The sequence below is a fragment of the Eutrigla gurnardus genome, assembly GCF_963514095.1.
Source record: "Eutrigla gurnardus genome assembly, chromosome: 17".
Taxonomy (NCBI): Eukaryota; Metazoa; Chordata; class Actinopteri; order Perciformes; family Triglidae; genus Eutrigla; species Eutrigla gurnardus.
In genome coordinates, this window is record NC_139928.1 from 14,233,244 (window position 1) to 14,259,098 (window position 25,855).

Below are 25,855 nucleotides of genomic sequence, written 5' to 3' on the forward strand. Positions count from 1 at the left end.
CAGAGCCAACTTCCTGACCACCATAGAGACACATCATGTGACAGCTATAGCTTCTGGGGTGTGTGAGGGTCACTAAGCTAGCTGAGAAAGCTGTGTCCCACTTTACTACAGGTTTGTATTAATGATGCTGCCGGGCAGGTGTCAATATCAGTATCGAAGCCAAAATTGCACGGGCCAGTTCAAAAAGTTTAGGATATAATGAGTCCGTTTTGACTGAGTGTGTTCGTTAGAGAGACCTGGAGAAAGGGTACGGAGCAGGAGAGGCCACACACACACACACACACACACACACACACACACACACACACACACACACACACACACACACACACACACACACACACACACACACACACACACACAGTGAACATCCTGAATCCTTGAGAGGCTAAATGAGTCCCTGCTGACTACAGCAATGCCACTCTGCTGGGTGTGTGTGTGTGTGTGTGTGTGTGTGTGTGTGTGTGTGTGTGTGTGTGTGTGTGTGTGTGAAAAGTCAGAGGGGGTTGTGTATGCATACATATGAATGTGTCTGATGCTTGTGGTGAGCACTGCATTATTGTGCGTGCGTGTGTGTGTGTGTGTGTGTGTGTGTGTGTGTGTGTGTGTTGCAGTGTCAGCAGACTAATAAGGGAGAGAAGCCATCACTGTAAACACATTTTTGAACCGATCACATTGCAGTTAACTAAAGTACACCTGACACAAACCTTCTGCCGGCTGACGGAAACCTCACTCTGTGCTGCCAAAACCTGTGTACTGTCAATGAAGCGGGGACTGGAAATAAAAGCATGATAATTCAACTAAATAAATATGTCTTCAATTGGAACGGAAGTGCTGCAAACTGCTTTATATAATAGTGATGACGACATCATCGGATGTGTCATGAGGCACCTGCTAAGGTTTGATTCCACGTGCTGATAACTGTTAAGGTCTAGCTTGTTATTTGGGAAAACGTGCTGTTTTTTGTCTCAACCCAAATTTTCCCTTTTTTTTTTTTTTTTTTTGTGATGCACGGCCATTGTGGCACTGCACCATATTTAGGTATGTGGTAAAGTCCTGTCAGCACGACTCCCATTCTTTTTCAGAGATCATTTTCCAGACCTGACACTAATAAGTTCCTCTCTCTGTGATAGTCTGATTTAAAAGACCTGCCATCTATGGCTCTGACTTATATATGAAATCATCTCTTACATGCTTTAACATTCTGACAAAGTGATCGCAGAATTATTTAATAATTAAAACGCCCACAGTTGCCAGCCAGCAGTGACTGATCTTCACATTTATAGAATCATGTAAGTTTTATGCTATATGTGCTACCATGTGAGCGTTAGTGGGATCGTGAACATAACTGAGCCTTTTCACACGGCATTGATATGTTTTACTGACTGCCTCGGAGTTATCTGTCAGCAAAAGTTAACTAGGAGAATTTAAAAATTGTTTTTAAGACAGCACACAATGTTTTCCATGCTTCCCTACCCCACTGTTACAGATGGACAGACGATGCTCTCAATGAAGGCTGTGTAAAACTGGAGACTTTGTTTTTTTTTTATGTTTTATGAGCTGTGTTAGGAAAAATCGGAAGCATCTGCGGCGTGCGGTTAAACACATCCATCGCTCACACAGGCGAGCGCTGATGCTGAGCAAGTTTGCAGCACTGATGCTTACAACCGGCAGTACTTGATTCTTGATAAATGAATAATGTGTTGAAGCTGCATCATCCCTACGATGTTTGTCAGCCCGGCAAAACAAAAATCGGGGGTAAACGAGTGCAGTTTAGCTTCAGTGTTGTTCAGTTTTGGATGGATAAACAGAATTAAACTTTGATTTAGCACTTTCTTGCTGTATAGAAGTGTGCTTTTATTCATTGCACATATTTTAAGAAATTCTACCAAATGCTGAGTTCCATCAGAGAACTCTGCTTACCAAGGACGACTGATTTAATTTAAAAAAGGGCAAGGAGATCAATATTAAAATGTTTGAAAACATTTCACATTTAGAAAAAATTGGTATACATCTCACTCTTTTTGACTTGGGAAGTTGTCTGTTATGCTGTAGCCCTTGACTGAATAATACACGAAGGAGAAGTGGCTGTGGGCAGACTTCAGATTGGCATTAAAATGGAAATGACACCATAAGCTGTGATGCAATGCTATTCTGTTACACTATTGCGAAGCAGTTTAGACCATTACTGCCACAGCCCTGAGGTCATGGAAGCTACTCTGCATGGACAGAATTATGTAGAGTTTGAGTAGAAATGTAACGTGGCAAACATTAAAGGGGGAAGGGTCTTATAAATAATGTGTGTGTGCATGAGGAGAGAGAGAGGGAAAGTGTAGTCGTATCGGTCTTGTTGTTGTGAAAACGTTAGCAGTGCTTGTAGATGAGCGGCAACAGCAACCTCATATGTCATTGTTAACCACCGTTTAGACAGCACCCATCATCAGCATCAATGTGATGAGGAGAGGAGGGATGCAGCATGCGCAGAGTGAAGAAGGAGACAGGACAAGACAGGGAGGGAGAAGAGGGGAGGAGGAGAGGAGGGAAGGAGGAGAGGAGATATGGGAAGAGGAGAGGGGTAGCAAGAATTGAGCAGGTCTGCAGAGTGGAGATAAGAGTTCTTCAAGTGTCACTACAAGACTGGTACATTGATCTGAGAGAGAGGGAGAGACAGAGAGGTGTAGAGAGCGAGGAAAGGAGAGAGTTTCATAACTGTGTTTTGAATATAATTTCAAATGGTGCAATGTTATTGTTTTATAAAAAACAGGACATGGCAACAACCCGCCACATTAAAAAAAAACGTATTTTGGCTCGTCTTGACAGTTCCAACACCCTTCAGAGAGTTCAGTCAGTTTTCTCACGATTATTTGTTCCCCATAGTTCAACATGAAGTTGCCATCAGTCACGTCACGCCTGGTAATGTTGTTCTTTCAACATATTAACGGCCTTCCTGTGAATAAAATGCCAAACCGGTTTGGAAAATGTGCAACTTTAAATCAGAAACGAGGTTCACCTCTTGAATCTATTACTGGCAATTGTATTAAAGATGCATACTTCAAACAACCGCAGACTGAGCACAACATAAAAGGCTACACTTCAATAATGGCTTTCAATTCATTTTGAATTAAAATCCAAAATATTTCAACGGTGTCTGCCAAAACTGTTTCAAAGTACAAACCATTCCCAGTCTGAAACGGGACACTGGTTATGTAAAAAAGAATGAAGTGAGTAAAATATGACAACATGATTTGTAGACTTTTGTAGGGCATAATTTGGTGTTTCAGTAATTGCGTTCTACATTAACACACGAGGATGTATTACAGGATTAAGTGTATGGTGAGAGGAAGGGCAGCGTATTCAATTATTAAATGTGTCTTCTTTTTTTTGCACCGGTGGGAGCATATGGTCCTGAATGATCCTACTCTCTACCTAGGCAGCTACAGCACAGTGTGTGTGTGTGTGTGTGTGTGTGTGTGTGTGTGGTGTGTGTGGTGTGTGTGTGTGTGTCTCCAGCTGCTTGGATCAGCAGAGCTTCAAATCTACAGGGAACCATTAGCAAGGTAATAACGAGACAATAGAGAAGCTGGATGGGGTGAGTGTATGTGTGTGTGAAAGAGAGAGAGAGAGAGAGAGAGAGAGAGAGAGAGAGAGGGTGGAGAGGGAGGGAGGGAGAGAGAGAGAGAGAGAGGGGGGGGAGGGTAAATAAATAAATAAACTGGCTCGCGTCACAGACATATCATAAGCAAAGTATTTTTCAAGTTTTTTTTAATCCTACTTAGGAGGTTGTTTTCATGGAGGAAATATATTGAGTACCAAGAAATCACAAAAAAGAACTATATTTGGAAGTGAAATTTACTCTACTCTCTGTGACATTTGTATAAAAGCACGAAAGGGATTCATTAAAGGACCAGAGTCAGATCCCTTTTTTGTAATAATAATAATAATAATATATATATACTGTGTATATATATATATATATATATATATATATATATATATATATATATATATATATACATACTGATACAGACACCAGCTGAGAGTGGAACTCTGCGGCAGGCGAGCGGTTCACGACCTGCATTAATCTTATTTTCAACTTCAGTTGTTGACTCCATCCTTCTAAAGTGCTAAAGTTGAAACCTCCCACGGGATCCCAATCCAGTCCTCCAGCAACACAACAAACAAACACACACACACACACACAACAACAACAACAACAACAACAACAACCACCGGGTGTTGCGATTCCATTCATTTCCAGTATTTCTAATATCGGTATGCAACGCCAGCCAATGCACGTTATGCAAATCAATGTATTTTTGTAATCTATTGATCACAACAATGAATCATCTCAGTCTTACCATGTAGACTTGAGACTTGCTTACTTGGTAACCCTTCATCAGTTTCACATTTCTTCTTCTTCACATGCAACCATTAATCTCCACAGAACAGTGTTACTTCCATGTGGTATCTATATTTATCATACTAAATATAATCGTGGATCAGAATGTAATGAGCTATAATGATGCTAATTGGATACCATCCTCCATGCTGACCTGATCTGGCCTGGGCTCCTCGTTCCTGGGTGTTAATGGAGAAAATGTCTGTAAGATTAGCTTGCTGGAGAGAGAAACCCCCCGCTGTGGATGTGAAGAACTTACACAGATGATTCACACGGCCACATAGACGCACATAAACATTTTGTCTGAGTGTCTGCGCAACATGTTTAAATCAATATGACGGCTCACCTTGACCCTCCAGCACTGCGTGGGGGAGTGTGGGGGAGTGTGGGGGTGACAGGTTGGAACAAAGTACCTGCATAAACGCTGCAATCCGTCAGAGCTCAGCTGAACTAGTTCATACTACTTCACCACACACACACACACACACACACACACACACACACACACACACACACACACACACACACACACACACACACACACACACACACACACACACACACACACACACACACACACACACACGTATACTGTATTTCAAATTGGCATTGCTGTCCCTCTCTCCTACTCTTTTTGTGTGGGTACCTGATGCATGAAATAACATTACACAGACTAAATCTGAGAAAATTCAGCAGAAAATAGAAAATAGAAAATGTTAAAACGTCCACTGCCTTCAGTATTTGGAGTATTTTCTGGAATGGTTTTATCCGCCGCATCACTCGTTTTGTTGATAAAACCAAAACAAAAAAACCCCCAAAAAAACAAGTTCAGGATTTCTGTCATCTCCAATTGCAACACTAGGAGAAGTAAAATGAGAGGAGGAGAGCTTGAAGAGGTCAAATAAGCCGAGTGATAATAGGAAGAATAAAAGAATGCTACATGGAAACTAACACGGTCATGATGATAACAGTACTACCGTGACAATCTCACCATTTCACCAAGCAACAATTATAGTCAGCCTTGGGCAAAACACACATATACGCACACCCAGTCACAAACACAGACTCTCTCTCTCTCTCACTCACACACACACACACACAAACACACACACACACACACAAACACACACTCACACACACACACACACACACACACACTCGGAGTCGGATTGTGAAAGTCTTAGGAAGTTTATGTAGAAGTCAAACAAACAACTTCAGCAGAGTTTAAAGTACAGACTCTGGCAGAATGTTATTGAAAAAATGAGCAAGCATCCCCAATAAGATGATGATGCTGAGGAAAAGGTGTAAATAATATAATCTGTTTTAAGATGGAAGGGGCATTCACTGTGTGATGAAGCCTTTTTTTTTTTAAAAAGCCCTATGACTTTAATATTTTACAGAAACATTCACTTCTGATATTTTGTGGATTTCCAGGGCTGTGAGACAGTTTGCTGCAAATGTATTACTTTACTCAATACTATTCTGTCAAAAACATCCTTACTGTATAAAACCAGAGTCAACGTCATTCTGTCAACCACATTAAATATGTGTCTTAAATATATATCTTCAGCATTACTACTATTGCCAACAATGATGAAATCTTATATTATGTTTGAAGCTTATTTGTTGCTACTTTAGATCAATGACATTGTGTATATATAAAAAAACACTAAACATGAATGACAGGTTTGTTAATAATAACAATGATAACAACAACAACAATAATAATAATAATAATAATAATAATAATAATAATAATAATAATAATAATATACCTGTAGAAGTACATGCCCATGGTTTTGACATTGACTTAAGCTGGCTGCCTAATATATATATATACACACAGTCCATAGCAACAGCATTAGGACTGGCTTTCAGAGTTCCAGAGCCCCATAACTAAAGGGGGTTTGACGCCTAATGTGAAGTGAATATCAGCCTTGCTTCATTTGTGAAAACATGAAGTGATTTGCAGTCTGTTTTAGTCAGCACAAACAGCCAATGCAGCAAAAGTACACACACTAGCCTGTAGCTAGCTGACAATGCATACCCAGCTGAGTGTGCCTGTGTGTGTGTGACAGCCTCGAAACGTACTCATTCTGGGAGTTGGTATAATTTTTCTCCAGGTTCTCTCATAATTAATTTAATTACTTCATGTTTATTGATGTTGAGTGGAGTCCTCCATCTTTAGGATGTAGGCAAATGTTTCCCTGAAGTTAAAGCAGATGGAGTGTTGCCTCAGTTCGAAGCTGCTCTCATCATTTCAGCCCAGAGAACTAAAAAAACAAAAGCAGTAGATCATTCCTGTGTCGTATTTTTGAAATTGCAGGAAGAATGCTAACACGAGCGACAAAGACAATTTTCTCAGCAGATAACAGGGCCGGCATAATAACCAAAAAAAATGCCACATCGGCGTTCCTCTTTGACTATGTTTGAGCAACAAGCGTCACTGATCTCTGCCCTGTGGGCCGCCCGTCAAGTCCAGTTTGATCCTTGATGCCACGATGGAGTCAGGTCTCTGCGAAGATGTGAGTCTTATATCATCCATCTTCTTCTCCTGCGACCAGACATCAGACAGCCAGGAGTAGGCCGGGCAGTGAAAGTAGCCTGAAGTCCGAGTTGAGTTAGCTCAGCTCCCATCTCGACTCTCCTCTCTCTTCCCGGGGCAGACGACTTTCAGGTCGGTGACGTTTGGCTGGGCTCATGTGACCCTAGGCCCGTGATTGTCTCAAGGTTCACTTGATCCAATCCTCCGATGTTGATGAGTGTATTCTGAACATATTCTGTCATATGCCATAAGTGATCCGGTGATAAACCCCAACAAAGTCAGATTCCTGGCAACACACACACACACACACACACACACACACACACACACACACACACACACACACACACACACACACACACACACACACACACACACACACACACACACACACACACACACACACACACACACACACACACCACATGTAGAATTAGCTTGCCCTTTTGTCTGAGCAAACCATAAGGATTATGTAAAGGCACAGGCTGAAACTAAACTCTTCGGCGGCGTGGCCTTCCTCCGCTGCCCAGGAAAACATTCAAGTGTTGACTGATCAGACTGCAGCCAAATTAATACTATAAGCTCAACCAATAATGCCCACACCCTTGTGAACACACAAAAACATGCACCCAAGCAGCAGCAGCAGCCTCAATATTGTTGTACTGCCTACACAGGAGAGCACGCTCGCAAACAACCACACACACACATACACACACACACACACACACACACACACACACACACACACACACACACACACACACACACACACACACACGCACGCACGCACGCACGCACTCATTTCATTTCCGTTCCTCAGCCATTCTAATTTCGAGTCGTAGCACATTATTACTTTTTCAATTCCAACAATAACCCCTTACTTCCTCTCCATCTAGATCTTCCACCCTTCTCTCCCCCTCCACTGTTGTTCCCTTTGTGTCACCCATCTCTCTCTCTCTCTCCCTCTCACCTTCAAATGGTCTCATTGTGACTGGACGATATTGTATATACATCCATTTGTGTTCATGGCCACACTCGGTTAGACCCGGTGCATTAATGCACACATGCACCAGGTCACTTTCTCAGTCATCCTCGCACCAAAGATACAAGCTCCCTACATGCATTGATGCTCTGTCTGGGCTTATCTCCGCCTCGCTCCCCTTCACTCAGGTCACCTCCTCCCCACACACACGTATGCACACGAACACATTCACCCCGAGCGTGAATATTCATAAGCAGATTCTTTATCTGTGCGATCATGACGACATCTTCTCAGGGCCAGCTACGCTTATGTGTGTGAATATGAATGCCTTGAAAGCTGTAGGGTATTTTTGTCCTGTAAATAATTCTGCACCAGCTTAGTGGAAGCAGACAGACATGTCCTCGGAGATCCACACAGAATCTCCCCGCAACACGTACATACATATATACCTTTTATGCTTTCGCTCCTGCATTAGTGTGGCATACTGTAGCTGTGTATGTCCTTCCATTATGTTTAGCTTATGGGACTATAAACCACACTCTGGGTACAGTTACAGTGTGCTGAAAAAGCAACTCTCCAATTCTAGTCTAGTTTCAAATGGTGTTTCTTTCTATTGGCTCTTCTGTTGCTACAGTTAAACATCATGTCAGGTTAGTATTTGTTTAAAATCACATACAGTGGCTCAACACCGACAGCTAAACTGTCAATTACAGTTTCCGATTCTTCTTTAGAAGTATTGGCTACGTGGTATGAAGCCTGATATTGTTACGTGTTACACTTAACGCAAAGAGGAGATTCAAGTCTCAAGAGAGACAATGATGTGTAATCAGTAACAATCAACACAGCTCCTTCACTGGCGGGTTATTTTATCTCCCGTATTGTCACAACAAAACATAGTTGATATTATTAGTCCTGCAAACGGCCAGTCAAGACTCTCTTTTTCCAACTTAGTTAATGATAGGAAACCAGAGGAGGCTATTTTACCTTATTGGTAGTATTTGGTGTTTTTAAACAGCTAACGAACAGCTAACGAGCTCAACTTAGCTACTTTGATACTCAGGCTGCACTTAGAGTAATACTGTGTGTACATGATGTTTCCTTTGAACCTTAGTGATTGTTTGCATCCGCTTGGCTTATGGTGCCCAGAAATGTTAGCAGAAAGACTACAAAGGACAGTTGCAATGATGCCTATAAGTCAATAGAATCATAGTGGGGGACATTGATGAAATTATACAGCATGTGTCTAGTGATGGCAGACTTTTTTATGCCTTTTTTATGACAGAAATCAATTTGATTTGCAATGCGACCGCTCAGTCGGTCGCAAAGATATTTCAACATGGCTAATTACAATTTCCAACACACTAAATATAGAAACAGTAAAAGCAAACCTGCTCAACATAATGTGATCCAGCAACATGCAACAGATTTATTATTGTAATATTATTTTCGCAAAAGGGGTGTTATCCCACATCTGTGGTAATTTTGTATAAAACATTGTGGTTTCATTCGTATATTAGGTTGCATTATTGAAAGTCATACCTTGGTTTCTAGTTTGTTCCCACATTCAGGGCTGAGAGGCTGGGAATTATGAAACCATAACATTCATATTTACACCTACAGGTCATAAAAGGGTAATAGAGAGTTGAAAGTTGCAGCGCTTTACAATATTCTATTCATACCTAGTCTATTAATTCATGAATGAATGGTAATTTAAGCAGAGTGTACATTAGGAGTGCTTATGTATGTCGATAGGTGCTCATGTTTACATTTAGGCAATTGGAAGAATAAAGGGAGAAGATTAAACAGGCATGCACAGAGGGAGGGAGAGAGGGAGGGAGAGGGGGCGAGAGAGAGAGAGAGAGAGAGAGAGAGAGAGAGAGAGAGAGAGAGAGAGAGAGAGAGTTTATTGCTAAAAGCACTGCATTCCAAGCCATTTGATTGCATGGCTGAATAATTGATAGAAAGCTATTATGGCTGGTATGAATGCTGGTATGAATGCCTCTAGGTTGCACCCCACACACACACACACACACACTTCTGTGTGTGTGTGTGTGTGTGTGTGTGTGTGTGTGTGTGTGTGTGTGTACGTATTAGTAGCTTAGCTCCTCTTACTGACAGAGCGACAGAGACAGTGCTAATCCACCACTGACAAGTTGCCATTTCCCCCCCCTCTCCCCTCTTCCAACGTTCCTTCCCTCGACCCACATTACAGTTCAGGGCACAGTGAGGTATGTGGTGCAACGGTTCAACATTCGGTTGCTGCATTAGACTGCTTTTGGTCAGCAGTGTCGTGCACGGCAAGGCAAGGCTGATTGGGAAGGTGCACACGTATCGTGCATACTTGCCATCAAAATTGAACTCCCTTAGATTCACAGTGAAAAGCATGTACACACTTTGAATATGGAAGCGGGCCCGGCTGCGCTACGGATTGCATTAACTCTCAAGTGAATCCCCGATTCTTGCAAACCATATGCTCGCCCTCACTCTGTGGGATTGTGGTTTTACGTTACGCTCATCATTCACCTGCGACAGCTTGTACTTATTACGTGGCACACCTGGGTCTACTGCTCAAATATGCAAAAATTAAACATAGTATCCTACTGTCTCTATTGTATTTCGGATTTGCTGTGGACTGTGTAGAACACTGACATTTTAATTCTACTTAATGAAATACCATCTTGTTTGGATGCTTGATTATTAAATTGATTGCAGCGAGAGATATCGACTGCTGGGCGAGCTAGATTGACTTTTAACAAGAGAGAGTATGACATACTGCGCTGTCAATTCCTAAGCTTGTCTCAACAGAAATGTTTTCAAGACAATATAGAGACAATCCACTCAGATGGGTCCTTTCAGCTCTACCTCGTCTCTTGCCTACAATTCTCTTTCTAGGTTTTTCTAGCCTGAAAGGGAAAATGGATTTCATATCTACATCCATTTGGGATCTGCTCCAAGCTAACAATTGATTGGACTTCTGTGCTTAAGAGACATTTTGAGGTTCCTGAGGCGACTGCAGACCCTCGACCCTTCTACTGTGTGATTCCAGCATGACTTCAGGGCATTCTGCTTGTCGTCTAATCTGAATGTTAACTCCTCCACCTCATAGCTTGTGTGAGGTTAGAAAAAATAATCTTTGTTGGCTTGTGGACTTGTTATTGTTGTCTAAATTACGTTAAACCCAGGATCTGATTTTCTTCCATATTTCCTTTCTGCTGGTCCAGATTTGTGCTTATATTTTTGGTATAATTAAAGATAGAAGAAGGCGTGGGTAGAAATGCTAGCCTTATAATTAATGCTTGAGTGCAGCTCCTACAGCAGTTTCCCTGAGGTTCATGCTATGGTGATCTACATCTTGCCTTTTTTTTACTTTAACTGCTGGTAATATCTCTCTGGTTCATCACTTGTGCTTGCATCCCTCAGGAATTCACACAGCAAGAACTGGAAGTACTCCATGCTCAATACTGTGCATCCGCCTGCCCTCTCCTGGGACGGGTCCCCTCTGAGAAGTGCCTTTTCCTGTGCGTTACGGGATGTTGCGCTTCTGGATGACTGACTCTGTGTGGCTTATCAGATCTACAGCGGAAATGCATTCAGGTGGAACGTCAAAGTGCAATACGTAAATGAAATGGCTTTGCCAGTTCAGGTCATTCATGTCATATGAGAGTCATCGGAATGCTATTGAGGGAGTTGTGGGAAGTCACTGATTTTGCTCCCGACACCGTAAACCTGGGTGTGATGTCTAGATTCCATTTAAACACAGCAAATCATTCAATTGCAGGCTGTCACCATGGGATGAGTACACTGAAGACTCAAGTTTCTTGATTTTGGCCATGTTTCTGCACTGTGCACCCTGTCAAATTCTTAAGGGTATGATTAGTGTTGGCCATCACTTATTTGCATCATCCAGAATAAAATAGCCATGGGCATTTCACTGGAGTCCTCTTTGTCTCCACTTGTTAATAGAAAGTCCAATCGGCCATCGCCTTCAGTGGCCGGTTTGTCCCCAAACCAATCAGAATACTATCTGCGTCTCTGTGGCTTTGGACACCACTTGTCACACACTTATTCTGGCTCCCAGGCCTTCTGTTTTTGTAAACGGGGGCCAATGAGGACCACGGGGACTCAAACATATGGCCTGGAAAAGTAAAACAATGAGCTGTCGACAGCTGAAGGCAGCATAAATATGCCGATTTTGGGTCAGACTCTTGGAAAGATACGCTTTCAGCCGCAGCGATTTATTTGCAGATATTTGATGAAAATATAAAAAAGGATAATGGAGCTTACGTTGACGACAAGTAGATCCATTCAACAAGACGCTATTTATATATGATTTAATTTAGATGTTGCTCCTGCTGTTGTCATTTAAATATGGATTACTTCAAATTTATTTTTTAAAGAGAACTGTGAAAGACTGTACACACACACACAGACAGGTTGCCAGATTTACATCCCCCTACACAATATGGCATACTGAGCTACATAATAAGCTCTTTCTCACAATACGTACTGCAGTGTGTCATAGCATACAACAATGTACACAGACCATGTACACCTACACACACACACACACACACACACACACACACACACACACACACACACACACACACACACACACACACACACACACACACACACAGTCTGTCTGTCGTTCTGCCTCTCTCATAAACACAAATACATGTATATTATGAAGGGCTTTTGTCTAAAGCATAATATGTAAATATTTATATATGTTATATTCAATATAACTTTAAATTGTTCTTCATAATTTGGTTTGATTCAATACATTTTTCGCTCAGAATAAAACTCTTCATATACAGTCATGCACACACACACACACACACACACACACACACACACACACACACACGTTTAGTCGTCCATACCTCGACAGATGGGAGCAGGAAAGTCCCAGACGGCGGTGTTGCCAGCATTGGTAATGCAGGTGAGCGTGGCGTGGCCATCTAGGACGTAACCAGGAACGCAGTTGTACCGCACACGGTCTCCCACGGCATACCGGCCGCCACCGCTTAGCACCGCTTTGGGTGGGACGCCAGGATTTCCACAAGATGTACTGTGGAGCTCTGCAGAGGAAGAGAGATTAGAAAGTGAGAAGGGTAGCACTCCCAGTCCCAGTCCACATGCTGCGTTCGCCATTAACAACGCAGTTTCTCAGACACTTGCATCGTGACAACGCAGTTTAAATACCAAAACCCTGCTCCAAGCACACATATGGGAAGGTCCTTTCTTTATAATACATATTGCCGAGCATAATCATGGCTGCACGAGGGCATTTCATTGCATTCTCAATCTAAGCCCAGAGAAACGGAGAGAGTTTTATATCAGTGTTTTATAGTTAATCACATCATTCCCTGTAGATCCGTTTACAGTGCTGTGCCTCAGACATATGCACAAGCTGGCATATAAACACCCGCACATACAAACACACACGGGAGCGAGAGGGAGCGAAACAGTGGGATGGAAGGGGTATTACAAGCCATAAACCAGGAAGTAGATGGGAGAACAGGGACCAACTGTGGTCTTATTGTTTGAACTTGATTGATACAACTATGAAACTGTTCAGACAGATAGGGGTTTAGGGAGGAGGCGGAGAGAGATGGACAGATTGGGTGAGGGGGAGGCAAGAGCAGAGGGAGCCAACTCTTATACGCCTCACTCTCTCTCACTCCCCGTCGCTTTTAGCTGAACGGGAACCGGTCGTTTTCATTTCACTTGCATTCTTCTCATGTGGGATATGATTCAGGGATAGGTTTAGCACTCCCTAAAGCATGAATTTGAATTCAAAGATAAAATCCCAACCAATGTATCACCCAGCTTAAACACTGGGAGAGGCAGAGGATGCCCAATTTGATGGAGAGGATTCTGCACAGAGGAATGTTAAAAGGGGAGGTAGGAGGAGAGAAATCATTGTGGTAGTGAGAACAATTACTCTCAGTATGTTTCCAAAATGAGAGGTTCCTTTTCCTGAAAATGTCACCAGATGATCGTCAAACTTCAGACATGTGCGCAGTAATCTTAAAATGAAAAGTACAGCTGCAGGGGACTCTTTCTCCATGCTAACGGCAAAACTGTGTAATTATCATTCCCGACGCAGACTGTGGGTAGAGACGATTTGATGTCTGCAAATGAAACGATTGAGTGATTCTTGGTGGGATTTGATTCATTTACACAATGACTTCATTGCCGTGCCTTTTCAATTACACCCTCCTCCCTCGCTCCACCCCCCCCCCCCCCCCCCCCATCTCTCACACTCTCTCTGCACACAGTGCTGGTGATTATTGAAGATTAGATGGACATTTTGCATTTCGTCACTGGTCACACACAAACACAGTCTCTCAGTTTCCTTTATACCAATCTTGCTACCAATGTTTTTTTATAATTATTATTAGAATCTTGAATGTGATGGGGGCCCGAAGACCAAAGCTTGTGGATTATTTAAAAATAGATATAACTAGAACAAAAATAACAGAAATATCTTTGCTTCAAAATAAGTTCCCATTGCAGATAAACACTCCTTTGGCCTGTAGTTACTTGAAATACAGTTTTTTTTAAAGGGTTATATTTAATCCCAGTCCTCACAGAGCATGGACAACATAAACGAGAGAGAAAAATCGTTTTGTTAAAGACCCTGATGGACCCCCCCCCCCCTCCAACCGCCATCCTCCTTATCTTCACAGACACACAGTAAGGAAGAAAAAATGCACACTGACAGGGCACATTTGGACACTAGTACACACACACACACACACATCCAGGGTCATCCATCATGGTGGCGACCCCCTGCGCTGTATTGTGATTGGATGTCAGGTTGGCCTAGTGTTGCGACCTGTTGGCCTATCGATTTTGCCAGTTAGTGTGGCCCCCCTCAGTGACAGGATGTTTGGTGTTCGGTGTTCTATCAGACACACATTTACTTTCCTAACACACGCACACGCACGCACACACACACACACACACACACACACGCACACACACACGCGCACGCACGCAATGCCCGTCGGTTTGTCGTTTAGGGAACTATCGCAAACACACACGTCTAAGCCACTCCTTGTATCACTTTTTTTTTTTTGCATTTTTTATTTTCACGGAAAATATCTATCATATCTTTTTCATAAAATGTTCTGTTTTCATTCTACTTCTCTTTCTTCCTCCTCTGCTCCATCTATCCCTGCTTCTTTAGCAGCTACTTTTTATACCTCTCTCCCATATCCCTTGTTTTTTCTTCACCTCCCCCTTCCCTCAATGTATCTTCCTGTCACACTCCATCCATCCCCTCCCATCCTGTCCCTTCACTCCCACCTCCTCAACTAAAAACTTTGATGACATGCCAGCTCCTAGCCTCTCCCTCTCTAGCCCTCCCTTGTTCCACCCATCCCACTATATCACCCCTTCTGTCCATCCCCGCATTCTCCCTTACTATTTCTCCCTAGTTTATTGTGAACATCACATACTTTCATTACACTAGTTTATTCAGTAGCCAGCGGCTACACCACACTCCTTTTCATGGTTTATTGCCGCCTGCCCTCTCTTATTTATTTTCTTACACCCTCACTTCTTCCTCCTCTCTATTCTCTCCATCTATATCTGCCTCTCTCGCTTCCTCGTCTCCTCCTCTCCCCAGTTTACCATAACCATGATTTGAGTCTCAGTTGCTTCATTACAAGCTGCTGCTTTTATAGGCCATCTGTAGAACTATCTGCATTTGTCTCAAAACACACACACACACACACACACACACACACACACACACACACACACACAGTAGTACGTATACAGGAACACACAAAAACCTGCATACAGAGCAGACACACCAGCATACAGCTACTCTTTCTACCACACACACACACACACACACACACGCACACACACACAACCATTTACCTGGCTTTTATTTCTCCCTAGATAAGCAATTACAGTGGAGTCCGGGTACAGGGAGCATGAGATGGAGCGGGAAGAAGTGAGACAGGAGAGAAGAAACTGAGTGGTGGGTAAAAATTGAAAGCAAGGCGCTAGAAGAAAAAATACGAGAATTCTGCCATACTTTCAGAGTTTTTAGTGAGACAGATGACACCGCAGGCTGGAGGACTGGAGAGGGGGAGTGAAGGACAGCGATGACATCGGGAGAGAGACAAATAGGGAGACGGAAAAGGGAAAGAGAGGCAAAGACAGAGAGGGGTGATTCAGTGAGTTTGGAGGTTTTACGCCTCCGTCAGCATAACTTCTATAAAAGATGAACCGAGTTTGATACGGAAAATAATAAATGCTGAAACGCTTGAAAATAAAGCATAGAATATCTTACAGGGAACCAAGGACATGGATTCCCATTTGCTGCATCTGAAATTCAGAAATTTGTTTCAAGACATTTCCCATAAAAGCTGTGCGGTTTATTAGGATTTTGGAAGAAGAGACGGATGAGTCCCGAGGTCTTTAACAAACAGATACGAGTCCTGGGACACACCGGATGGTTTCACTGGCTGTCGATTTCCGATTCAGTTGACTGTCAGTTTGATTCATCCAACACTTTGATCAACTCTGTTTATAGACGTATAAAGACCTTGTGTCATAAAACAATTTCAGTCTGTTAAGTTAATTTGATTTTATAGCATAAGTTTCACGTCACTTCTGTTCATTTTTATGGTTGAGTAATTGGTGTGTTGCGCCTGGTTTCCACAGAGCTCCCTATGTGAGTCCATTTATTCCTCCGGCATCTCCGTGACCTCTTGATGGGTTTGTTAAACTCCTCCTTCCACTTTATATCCGTCCAGTTTTAATGTTATGTGTTGTAAAGAGAGAGGGAGAGATGGAATATTAAATTATAATGTTATAGCTGTGATTATTGCAGTGCAGTGTTATGGTGTGAAGGCAGGGCTTGCTTTTTGTTTAACCAGAAACGGCAGCTACATCTCTCTTGCTAAATACACCAGACTCCATTGAAAAAAACTGAAATTTAAAGTGTGTCATGAAACGAACTGAAATCAAGCTTCGCAAATAATACTCACCCAAACCACTTTGGTTCATTATTCCACTGTTTCGACGATTACTCTCGTTTGGTTGAAATAAAGGATTAATTCAGTGTTTGAATGAGTGGAGTGAGAGAGGAGGTCAGACAGAGAATAGCGATGGAAAACAGCTGTAAGGCGAACATTTTCACATCTAATGTATTCAAGGGCATATTTGCCCAAACTACAGTTGGAGGGAATATTAACCAATACAGGTTGGATCAGTTTTATTTTGTTCCTGTTGAAATAGGAATATGTGTGTTTTATGACACGGTAAAATAACGGTTTTGGTCAATGAAGACGGTGTATTTGGCAAAAGCAATATAGCTGCTTCTTCAGGTTAAACAAAGATGATTCTCCTCTTTAACATCCATCTCTGTAGGGTCCTTTCTGTTGTCAGACATCTATAATACTAATCTGAGCCTGTCAATGGCAAAAAAAAGCACTTGTGATGTTGAGGTTCACTTTCACACTGTGATCTGTAATTAAGGCTTAAGCTTCTTTATCTTTTTAACCTGCATTCACTGCCAAGTTAGTGTGATATCCTGGATGTATGCTTCAAACGCCTGTTGTAGACCCTTCTGTGTGCTTCTGCCTGAACCGGCTTTCTGTTTTCCCAAAGATTAGATCATGTTTATCCAGGGAGTGCAGTTAATGACGGTGTGGGTTCCGTGGTAGCTCCGACAGCTTTACGGAGTTGATAATGCCAGTTCATGTTCACATTACGGCTCCTACGTGTCATCACTCTGCTGGGCAACACGTTCCTCTTCAATGATATTCTTGCAGTGCTTCAAAAACAGAATACTGTCCAGTTCCTCGAAAAAGGTGCATGTGGATTTTTTGTCCTCTTTCTTAACTTTTCAAAATGATTGAGAAAAAAATCGCATTCAAACAAGTGCATTAATTTATGTTTTAATAGCTTGAATGCATCATAATATAACTCATTGCAACCTCTGCTATTCATCCAAGCAGGACTGTGCTGCCCATCAGCAGCTCCTGGCAATTTCAACACATATTTACTGTGAACAAACTAACATTTAAATGGGATCAATGACTAGAAAACATCTATACCCATCTCCCAATTGCATATTTTTTCTGAATATTGACCCAATAATTGGTGGCTGTTCAAACAGCGTGACGACAAACCTAGAGGGCTAAAATACAAAAGCAAAGGGCAAAGCAACAGAGGTTGTGGTGGTCACAATGCACTGGTTCTTACTGTAGAATTATCTTTTTTTTAACAAAGCTACTAGGATCATATGTGTCAGTTTTTATTTTACTGCACAAAACTCTGAGAAACTTGAGCAAAGTTTGGTTGTGGCTACACTGCAGTTTAACAGAGATGTGGTTGAAAAGATAAGACATTTTTGAGCCCATTTTATTCAACTATAATACATGCATAATATATATATATTTACAATATTGACAGTAGAAACTTTGTTCCTTGAGAAACCCATCCATTGTGAGAAAGTTGCTGCAGAGCTGTCAAGCAACTGTCATTCATACTCGGAGTCAAGCAATTTCCTCAAGTTCTAACTATGACAGCTTAACAACCACAAATAGGATGATATGGAATTATTCTACATGGCTGTGTGCTTTTTAATACGAAAAGATTAACAGCTAGATGAGACATCCGCCTTTTGAAAATTGTGACACCTTTCTCTACAAAAGCATTAACAGTATAAAATATAAAAAGCCACTGAAAAGCCCATTATTAAGGATCATGCTGTGCAAACGCTGAGAAAAGAAAAGACTGATGTGAAGGGACTAAGGGAGGAAGGAATGCAGCGTTTCTCTTTTACAGTCTATTTTCAACCAACAATAAATAAGTTTAACTACTGCATGTCTCTTCATAATAACAGTTTGAGTGTGATGAAGAGAGAGATAAGGGTCTACCTAAGTGGAGTTCATACGTGGTCGCTGCTTGATAAAAGTAGTTGGGGGCACACCGCAACCACTACACAACAAGAGGCATGTATGCAATAATGCAAGCCGTGCACAGCAAGCACCCCCCAGTTCTGGCCTGCAGTCCAATAAGAGCAACAGCGGGGGATAAGACTGCAGACTCTATTCCAGACAAATTCCCTTTGAGTGTTGAGTCGGCTCCCTGTGGCGAAGCCAGGCACAAGCACCAGCAACATAACTAATCATTTAACACCATTCCCCCCCCCCCCCCCCCCATTCATGCACTGGTCTAAAGAAACAACTTGAAAGTAATAATAACTGCAACATTGCTTACGCAGGCACAGAAAGAGCCAAACTTTGAGGGTAAATTCAGCCACGTAAGAGTAGAGCTCTAACTCGACCTAAAGAAGAAACTTCAGACAATGGCCTGCTCAAGGAATGATTGGTTCCATCCTTTTCTTCTAATATATTGTGAGAGGCAGTTAAACCTACCTAAAACAGCACGCCTCTGCAGTGTTTGTGTAAAGATAATGGCCGTATATACATATTACAGCATTTAGGGGGAGTTGGCTTCATGCAGAGTTCCATTTCTGCACCGACCATCCACTTGATTAGTGATTACATGAGTGCTTAACACTGCCAGTTCCAAAATGTTTCCAGTACAACTCTGCATTTCGGTGAAACTGACAACTTGACAGCACAATGTGTCTGCTCTAATCATGTTGCCAAAACGCATCGGTTGTCTAATTGGCTCCTAAGGGAATGAGCCAGAGGCCTACTTGGTTTTAACAGGAGGCATCACAGTAAAAGGTAAGTTGGTGTTTGTCTTTACACGTTAACTTTCACACCAGAGACCTGGATTTGTAGTTTATCTCCCACCAATTGATAAATATGACATCTTTATTTGCTAAAACCTTCCCCCATCATCCATACTGTAGTTATCAGTCACTGGTATCATGGGACTTTTAATGGAAACATTGGCATTAACGTTCGAAAACACTATCCAATATAAACATTTTGTCTGCCAGGAATGAACACACACACACACACACTTCCATCTCCCTCCAGAAACAACTTTTGATTGGTAGATGGTTGGTGATGGTGTAATTATAAGTAATTATGATTAATTATGAAAACATCAATGAAGGGAAAAGTTAGTCGGTGGTAGCAGAAAGCGATTGGGAGGGAAAGCGATAAAAAAAAAAGAGAGCGAGAGCTGTTAGAAACATAAGATCATGTGGCAGCGGGGAAGATCAGTTAATACCCACACAACTGTGTTCCTAATGATCGTAGCTTCTGGTGGAGATCAAACATCATGGACTCCGAGCAACAGACCACTAATGTCTCTCTGGATTTGTTACACGCCACAACACAGACAATCAAACACGCCACGCACTCTCCCCGAAGGTAAAAGCAGTCCTGAGAATTGCCTTAGCGGTGCCTTGATGTTCTGTGTGAACAATAATTATCTGTATTCAATACCGCCATGAAGCAGGTACAGGAAGTCATGGTGTCCATACAGCTCCGATACTGGTGATCCTCTGGAACCTCATAAGAGATTACCTGAATGATCAGGAACAGATAAGAGCCAAACTGGGAAGGAAATACCCCCCAAATATTGTTAAAAGTACAATTATTATTTACTAAACACTGTTTGTTAGCCTAAAATCCATCCTTTATTTTCCATGTCTACATTTCATGATACTGGTCAGCTCAGTGTAGGAAAAACATTTTATGCATCAAACAAAATAATCCAAATAATGAATAATGACTTTTCACATAAATGCGGTGAAGTGAATAGAATACTCTATATTTGAACTATTGAAGTTAAGTATACACTTTCTGATAGAAGCACACAATTAGAGTCAGGATGCAATTCAATGAGACAGGGTGAATCAAGTTTATCATTTGGAGAAAGACAATAACCCTGTCCAACACTATTACTTCATGTTTGTAGAGAGAATATCCATCTGAGAGCGTTACTTGAAAAGACGCACTTAGGGTTTTTTCCCCCAGCCTTGCAATTTCCTTCTATGTAATTGAATGAGCAGATAATGATGGGAGTCTGACTTGCTCACAATGAAACATGGGGATGTCAATTATCAGCCCTTTACCTCCACTTCACTGGTGTGTGTGTGTGTGTGCTCAAGTGACAGTGTGTATGTGCATGTGTGTGCCATTGTGTGCATGTCGCTGCACGTGTACATATGAGTGTGTGTTTGTGTTGTGTGTGATTTTTTTTGTCTGTGTCTATGCGAGAAGAGCTCCTTGATGCTGTGATCAATGTTTCTCAGAGGCCCAGTTCAATAAACCATTAGATTTCCCTCTAAAGACATCCTGCCAACAGAACTTCATTAGACACAAACACACACAAACACACACACGTACGTACACCTAAAGGAGAAAATATACCACACAAAACCTTCTCCCACTAATTGTCCTGTGTTTACAGGCCGTAGCCATCAGCACTGAATAAGATCACGGGTGAGTTTGTTTGCGTCGGCCCCTTTCTGTACAATCTACAGCGGTACACTATCTATTTCCCTTGATCTGACCTGAAAGGACTGACTCAGGCTTTCTGAAGACTAGAACACATCGCCTCCATCGCACTTGATCAAACAAAAATGGTACAAGGCCCAGTGTTAACGGGCGCTGCAGAAACAGACAGCTTTTTATTACACTGACTTGACTGTAGATGGGTCATATTAAAGACATATGTTGGGACTTTTGGCAATTATAATGCTTAGTTGTGTGTGAAACAGTTTGACAATCTATGTATTATGTATGTATTTAGTACAACACTGATTATTACATCTATAGAGGGGAGGCCTGATAGCAGTTTTCTCAATGCACAAAGGTAAGCTTGTTTATATTCTCAGAGGTCAGTATACCATTGAGCTCTGACATACCATTAGTGGCTTATATCAAGGGGTTACACTGATTTAAGTCGGGGTCCTGATTTGCTTTCCTCTCTCTCTAACTGACCCGTCTCTTTGCTGTCTCCCATCCATCTCCCCCTACCGCCTCCCCTCTTATCTCTTTCCACAGCCACCCCTCTTCTCACGATTAATTAAACCTGTTTGTGCGCGTGTGAGCGTGTGCGCACGCGTGCATCCGGCTTCAGTATTAATTAAAGGTGTGAATGCTAATTGGTCCGATCAATAACAGGTCATTAGGCCTCAGGGGCCGACGGCCAATAGGAAATCGTTATGTGTCTGACATCACTGTCACTCTGCTAAAGCTCCACTGCACTGTGACACATGCACACACAGACACACACAGGCAGATCTGTACTGCCACACTACTGCCATCTTGAAGGATAGGGTCACCTCAAAGGTTACGAAAGAGACAGACAGAGAGGTCAGAAACAGAAGCGAGACACAACTGGCACAACCTACTGTACGTCCCTTAAACTAAATCAATATCCATTATGGGAAGCAAGAAAGCAAGGGGCAGAGAAATGTTTCAAAAAAAAAAAAAAATGTTGTCATTGAATAGAAGTGAGTTAATGAGCGCGTCCTCTCAGAAGGGCTTTTTGTGCGGATCGATACCAGAGCACTCTTTTCTCTCCCCGATCACATACCTTCTTTTCAAAACTCATCTTTTGTTTTCAGGCTCTCCTCTCACTTTTCTCCAAGGCTTCTAACTAACAGTTATCGACAGTGTGATATTCAGCCCGATAACTATGAAGAAAACACTGACCTGCATCTCAGCAGCTATTACTGGACAACAGGAGAGAAGAGGAGAGGAGGGCAGCACAGACGGTATTGTGTGTTACTGGTGCTTTACTTGATGGGATATTGGCACGTTGCTCCAAACCCACCCAAACACTGACCCGACTAACCTCCAGTGCCACCCTTGCACCAATATAATTGCTTTTGTGTGGGAATGAACTTCAACTTGAAGATCCACTTCTTGGCCACGGTCTCTCTTCACAACCTCTCTGTCTGTTTGACAAGGCCACAAAGGCATTGGGCAGAGCAAGCACATTTAAAGATGGAGATCAGCTTCATTCCGACTTTGCAGTCAATATGTCGCATTAAATAACTTGCTTGTGAGTTTGTTTTTCTTGATGACTCCGAAACCGTTCTTTCGGCTCTATCCTCAAGCCTTATTAATGCTGTTGATCTTTCCACCCGACAGTTAGAATTATGGGTGCAATGAACGTTATTGCCTCTAGGGGTCATTATTCAGGCTCTTACTGTTGTTCCTATTCCTCTAACACCAACAGACAGACCTTTCGCCTGTCCTTAAACAAACTGCCACCAAGTAAGCAGACGGCAATGGAGGGCTATGCAAGGTTAATGCTGTTAAGTGGTGTATGAAACATTAACTAGTAACCCATGTACGGGCCGTTGCCTAGAGAGCCAGTCATTCTGTGTGTGTGTGTGTGTGTGTGTGTGTGTGTGTGTGTGTGTGTGTGTGTGTGTGTGTGTGTGTAAAGTGACTGACAACTTCAGTCACACTCTGGTGTAAACTGTGCACACCTAGTTGTCTATGACAATGTGTGCATTAGTCATCACTCTGTGCTAATAACATCTGTGTGTGTGTGTTGTTGCTTGCTGTTGAGGTGAGTGTGTGTGTGTGTGTGTGTGTGTGTGCATGCCAGAATGTGTGTGATATCTAATAGCTGTGGTTACTGTAGCGTGACTTATTAAATTTAACATCAAGGTACCCCCTGGAAAGCTGACTGACAGATGCCGGCACACACAAATAAACCCACACACACTCACACACACACACTCTTAAGTGTGAAACTAACCAACCAAAACAGACCCAGCTGAGTAATCATCCTACATATTAAGGCAATGATTATATACCGTCTGAAAACCAAACTGAATGTCAATTGAGGCAAAGAGAATTTGCATAACCTCCATCGATAAAATAAAGGATAAAGAACACACTGAAATAAACAGGTCACTATCACATCAACAGGCACAGGGCCACACACAACTGTCTTCTATTCTTATTGATGTTACTCCTCATTTGCGGTGCTGAAGGAAACACGTTAATTTCTTTCGACTCATCCGCATCCTGTCCCTTTTAATCTCTTCTTCTTCTTCTTCTTTGTGCCATTACTGTAGTACAAAACCAACAAGTGTTCCCTCTGCACAAGACCAGCATATTCCATTGATAGCACATGACGGCATCGTCGTTTGTGCTGTTTTTTTGTGTGTATTTGGTGCACTGGGGATTCAATTTATCACAACGTTCTTCTTTTCATCACGGGACAACATTTCAATAATTGTGACTATCTGTTGTGACAGACACAGACATCACAAGGCACAACTCTGTCCCGTATCCGCTGCAAAGTAAAGGAGTCATTTTAATGAGATGTACTTGCTTTTGTGTCACAGCTATCTGAATGTGAGCAAAATGTGGTGTTGGAATAATATTCCCCCAAACGATTCAAATAGTGGCTTCGCAGCTGCTGTTATATACTGTGTTTTACATTGATATGTTATTGATATTAAAGAAAAATGCTGTGTAACCCAAAGGCATTACAGCTCATGGAAATGTTTAAAGAAAAAGTTGGAATGCTGACAAAAATACATCTGTATTTTAGAAGAGAGAGAGAAAACTGAGCTTGTACTCTACTTTTGCCTTCTATACTGCAGCTCTCCATCCTACGAGACAGAAGTTAGATATTCAAAGCAGTGGGATAGTGAAATAACAAAAATCTGCTGATAGAAAGCAGAGCACAGGGGCTAGAAAACACAGTGCTGATAGTCATTTTAAGAATTAATTAGATGATTAAATATTGAGAAAAGGCCCCATGGAATACCCTTAAATAATGAAATGTGCTGATGAAAGCAAGTAAAGGAGGTTAGAGATCATTCAGTCGACGTTCTTTATCACTTTTTATTGGGCGGCGTTACGTTTGGGGAAAACCCCCTTCGATTGGCCGCCGGCGTTGAAGGAGTCGCTTTGCCTAAATCCTCCCCTCGGAAGTGCTCTCTGAACGGCGGCATCGCAAAACCGCCACGTCAGCATGACCCTGCTCATTCTGTAGTTATGCTAATCAGGTGACATTCCTTCCAGCTTGGCAGGAGGAGCTGATTGGATGGGCCGAGGTGGCGACCCCGAAGGGCGGCCGTTTGATTGGTTGGCTGGTATAAAGCTGAATAATGGACTGACATTGGCCAGGAGGCTGTATTTTCTTTATCAACACACATTTACATACACACTGCTCCAGATCATGAGCACACTTCCCACCAACACAGCCTATATTTTAACCAGGTGGCCAGTGGTGATCTGACAGACCTGAATATCAAATCAATATATCACTTGATGTAAATTCTGTCCTGTCCTGCCACAGGGGGGGTCACTATAACTCCATAGCATTAAATATCATTAAGATATGAGGCCAATATATTATCCACAGGCCTTCTTTTAGTGTCAAGTGTCTATCTTGCCAATCGAGGCACTGGAGAACTTTACCCTACACTTTACTTTGATTACATTATCCAGAGCTGCTTTTCGGACAATCTTTGATGTGGAAAACGTGTCCTTTGGCAGCTTCTTAATCAAAATCCCTCATTGAATTGGTTAGTTTTATCCAGGTATCGTATTCATTCGTCATTTGCTGGACTTCTGTGATGTGAGGCACCTACAGTCTCCGGCCTGGCCAGATACGAAGATGTCTGGCAGGCCTTAAGTGTAATTACATTATCCAAAGATCAAATTGATACATCGTGTGGATAGTCATTGAAGGCCAGAGAGGTTTGGCAGCTATTCTGTTGCATACCATTATAAAATGACACACTGTGATCCAGATTACAAGCTAATGTATCTTGCTCTTGACAACGCCAGGTAACTTTGAAGAGTAACATTTCTTTCTGTTCAATAGGGCCCGACCGATATGGTTTTTTCAGGGCCGATACCGATACCGATATTTATGAAAATGGGAGGCCGATAACCGATATATGCAACCGATAAATAGAAGAAAAAAAGTAGTTTACTTAAAGTAAAAAATAAAAAATGCCCGGTTGTACAAACGTCAT

General features: G+C 42.1%; 1 protein-coding gene across 2 annotated transcripts in view; it reads right to left on the reverse strand.

The window, feature by feature from the left end:
- Nucleotides 1–25,855, reverse strand: part of csmd3b (CUB and Sushi multiple domains 3b) — a 278,535-nt gene that overhangs the window by 155,596 nt on the left and 97,084 nt on the right. For both annotated transcript variants that reach the window (XM_084033058.1, XM_084033057.1), the window contains exon 4: nt 12,813–13,010. In XM_084033058.1, the coding sequence (XP_083889184.1) occupies nt 12,813–13,010 (198 nt within the window). The remainder of the gene's footprint in view (nt 1–12,812; nt 13,011–25,855) is intronic.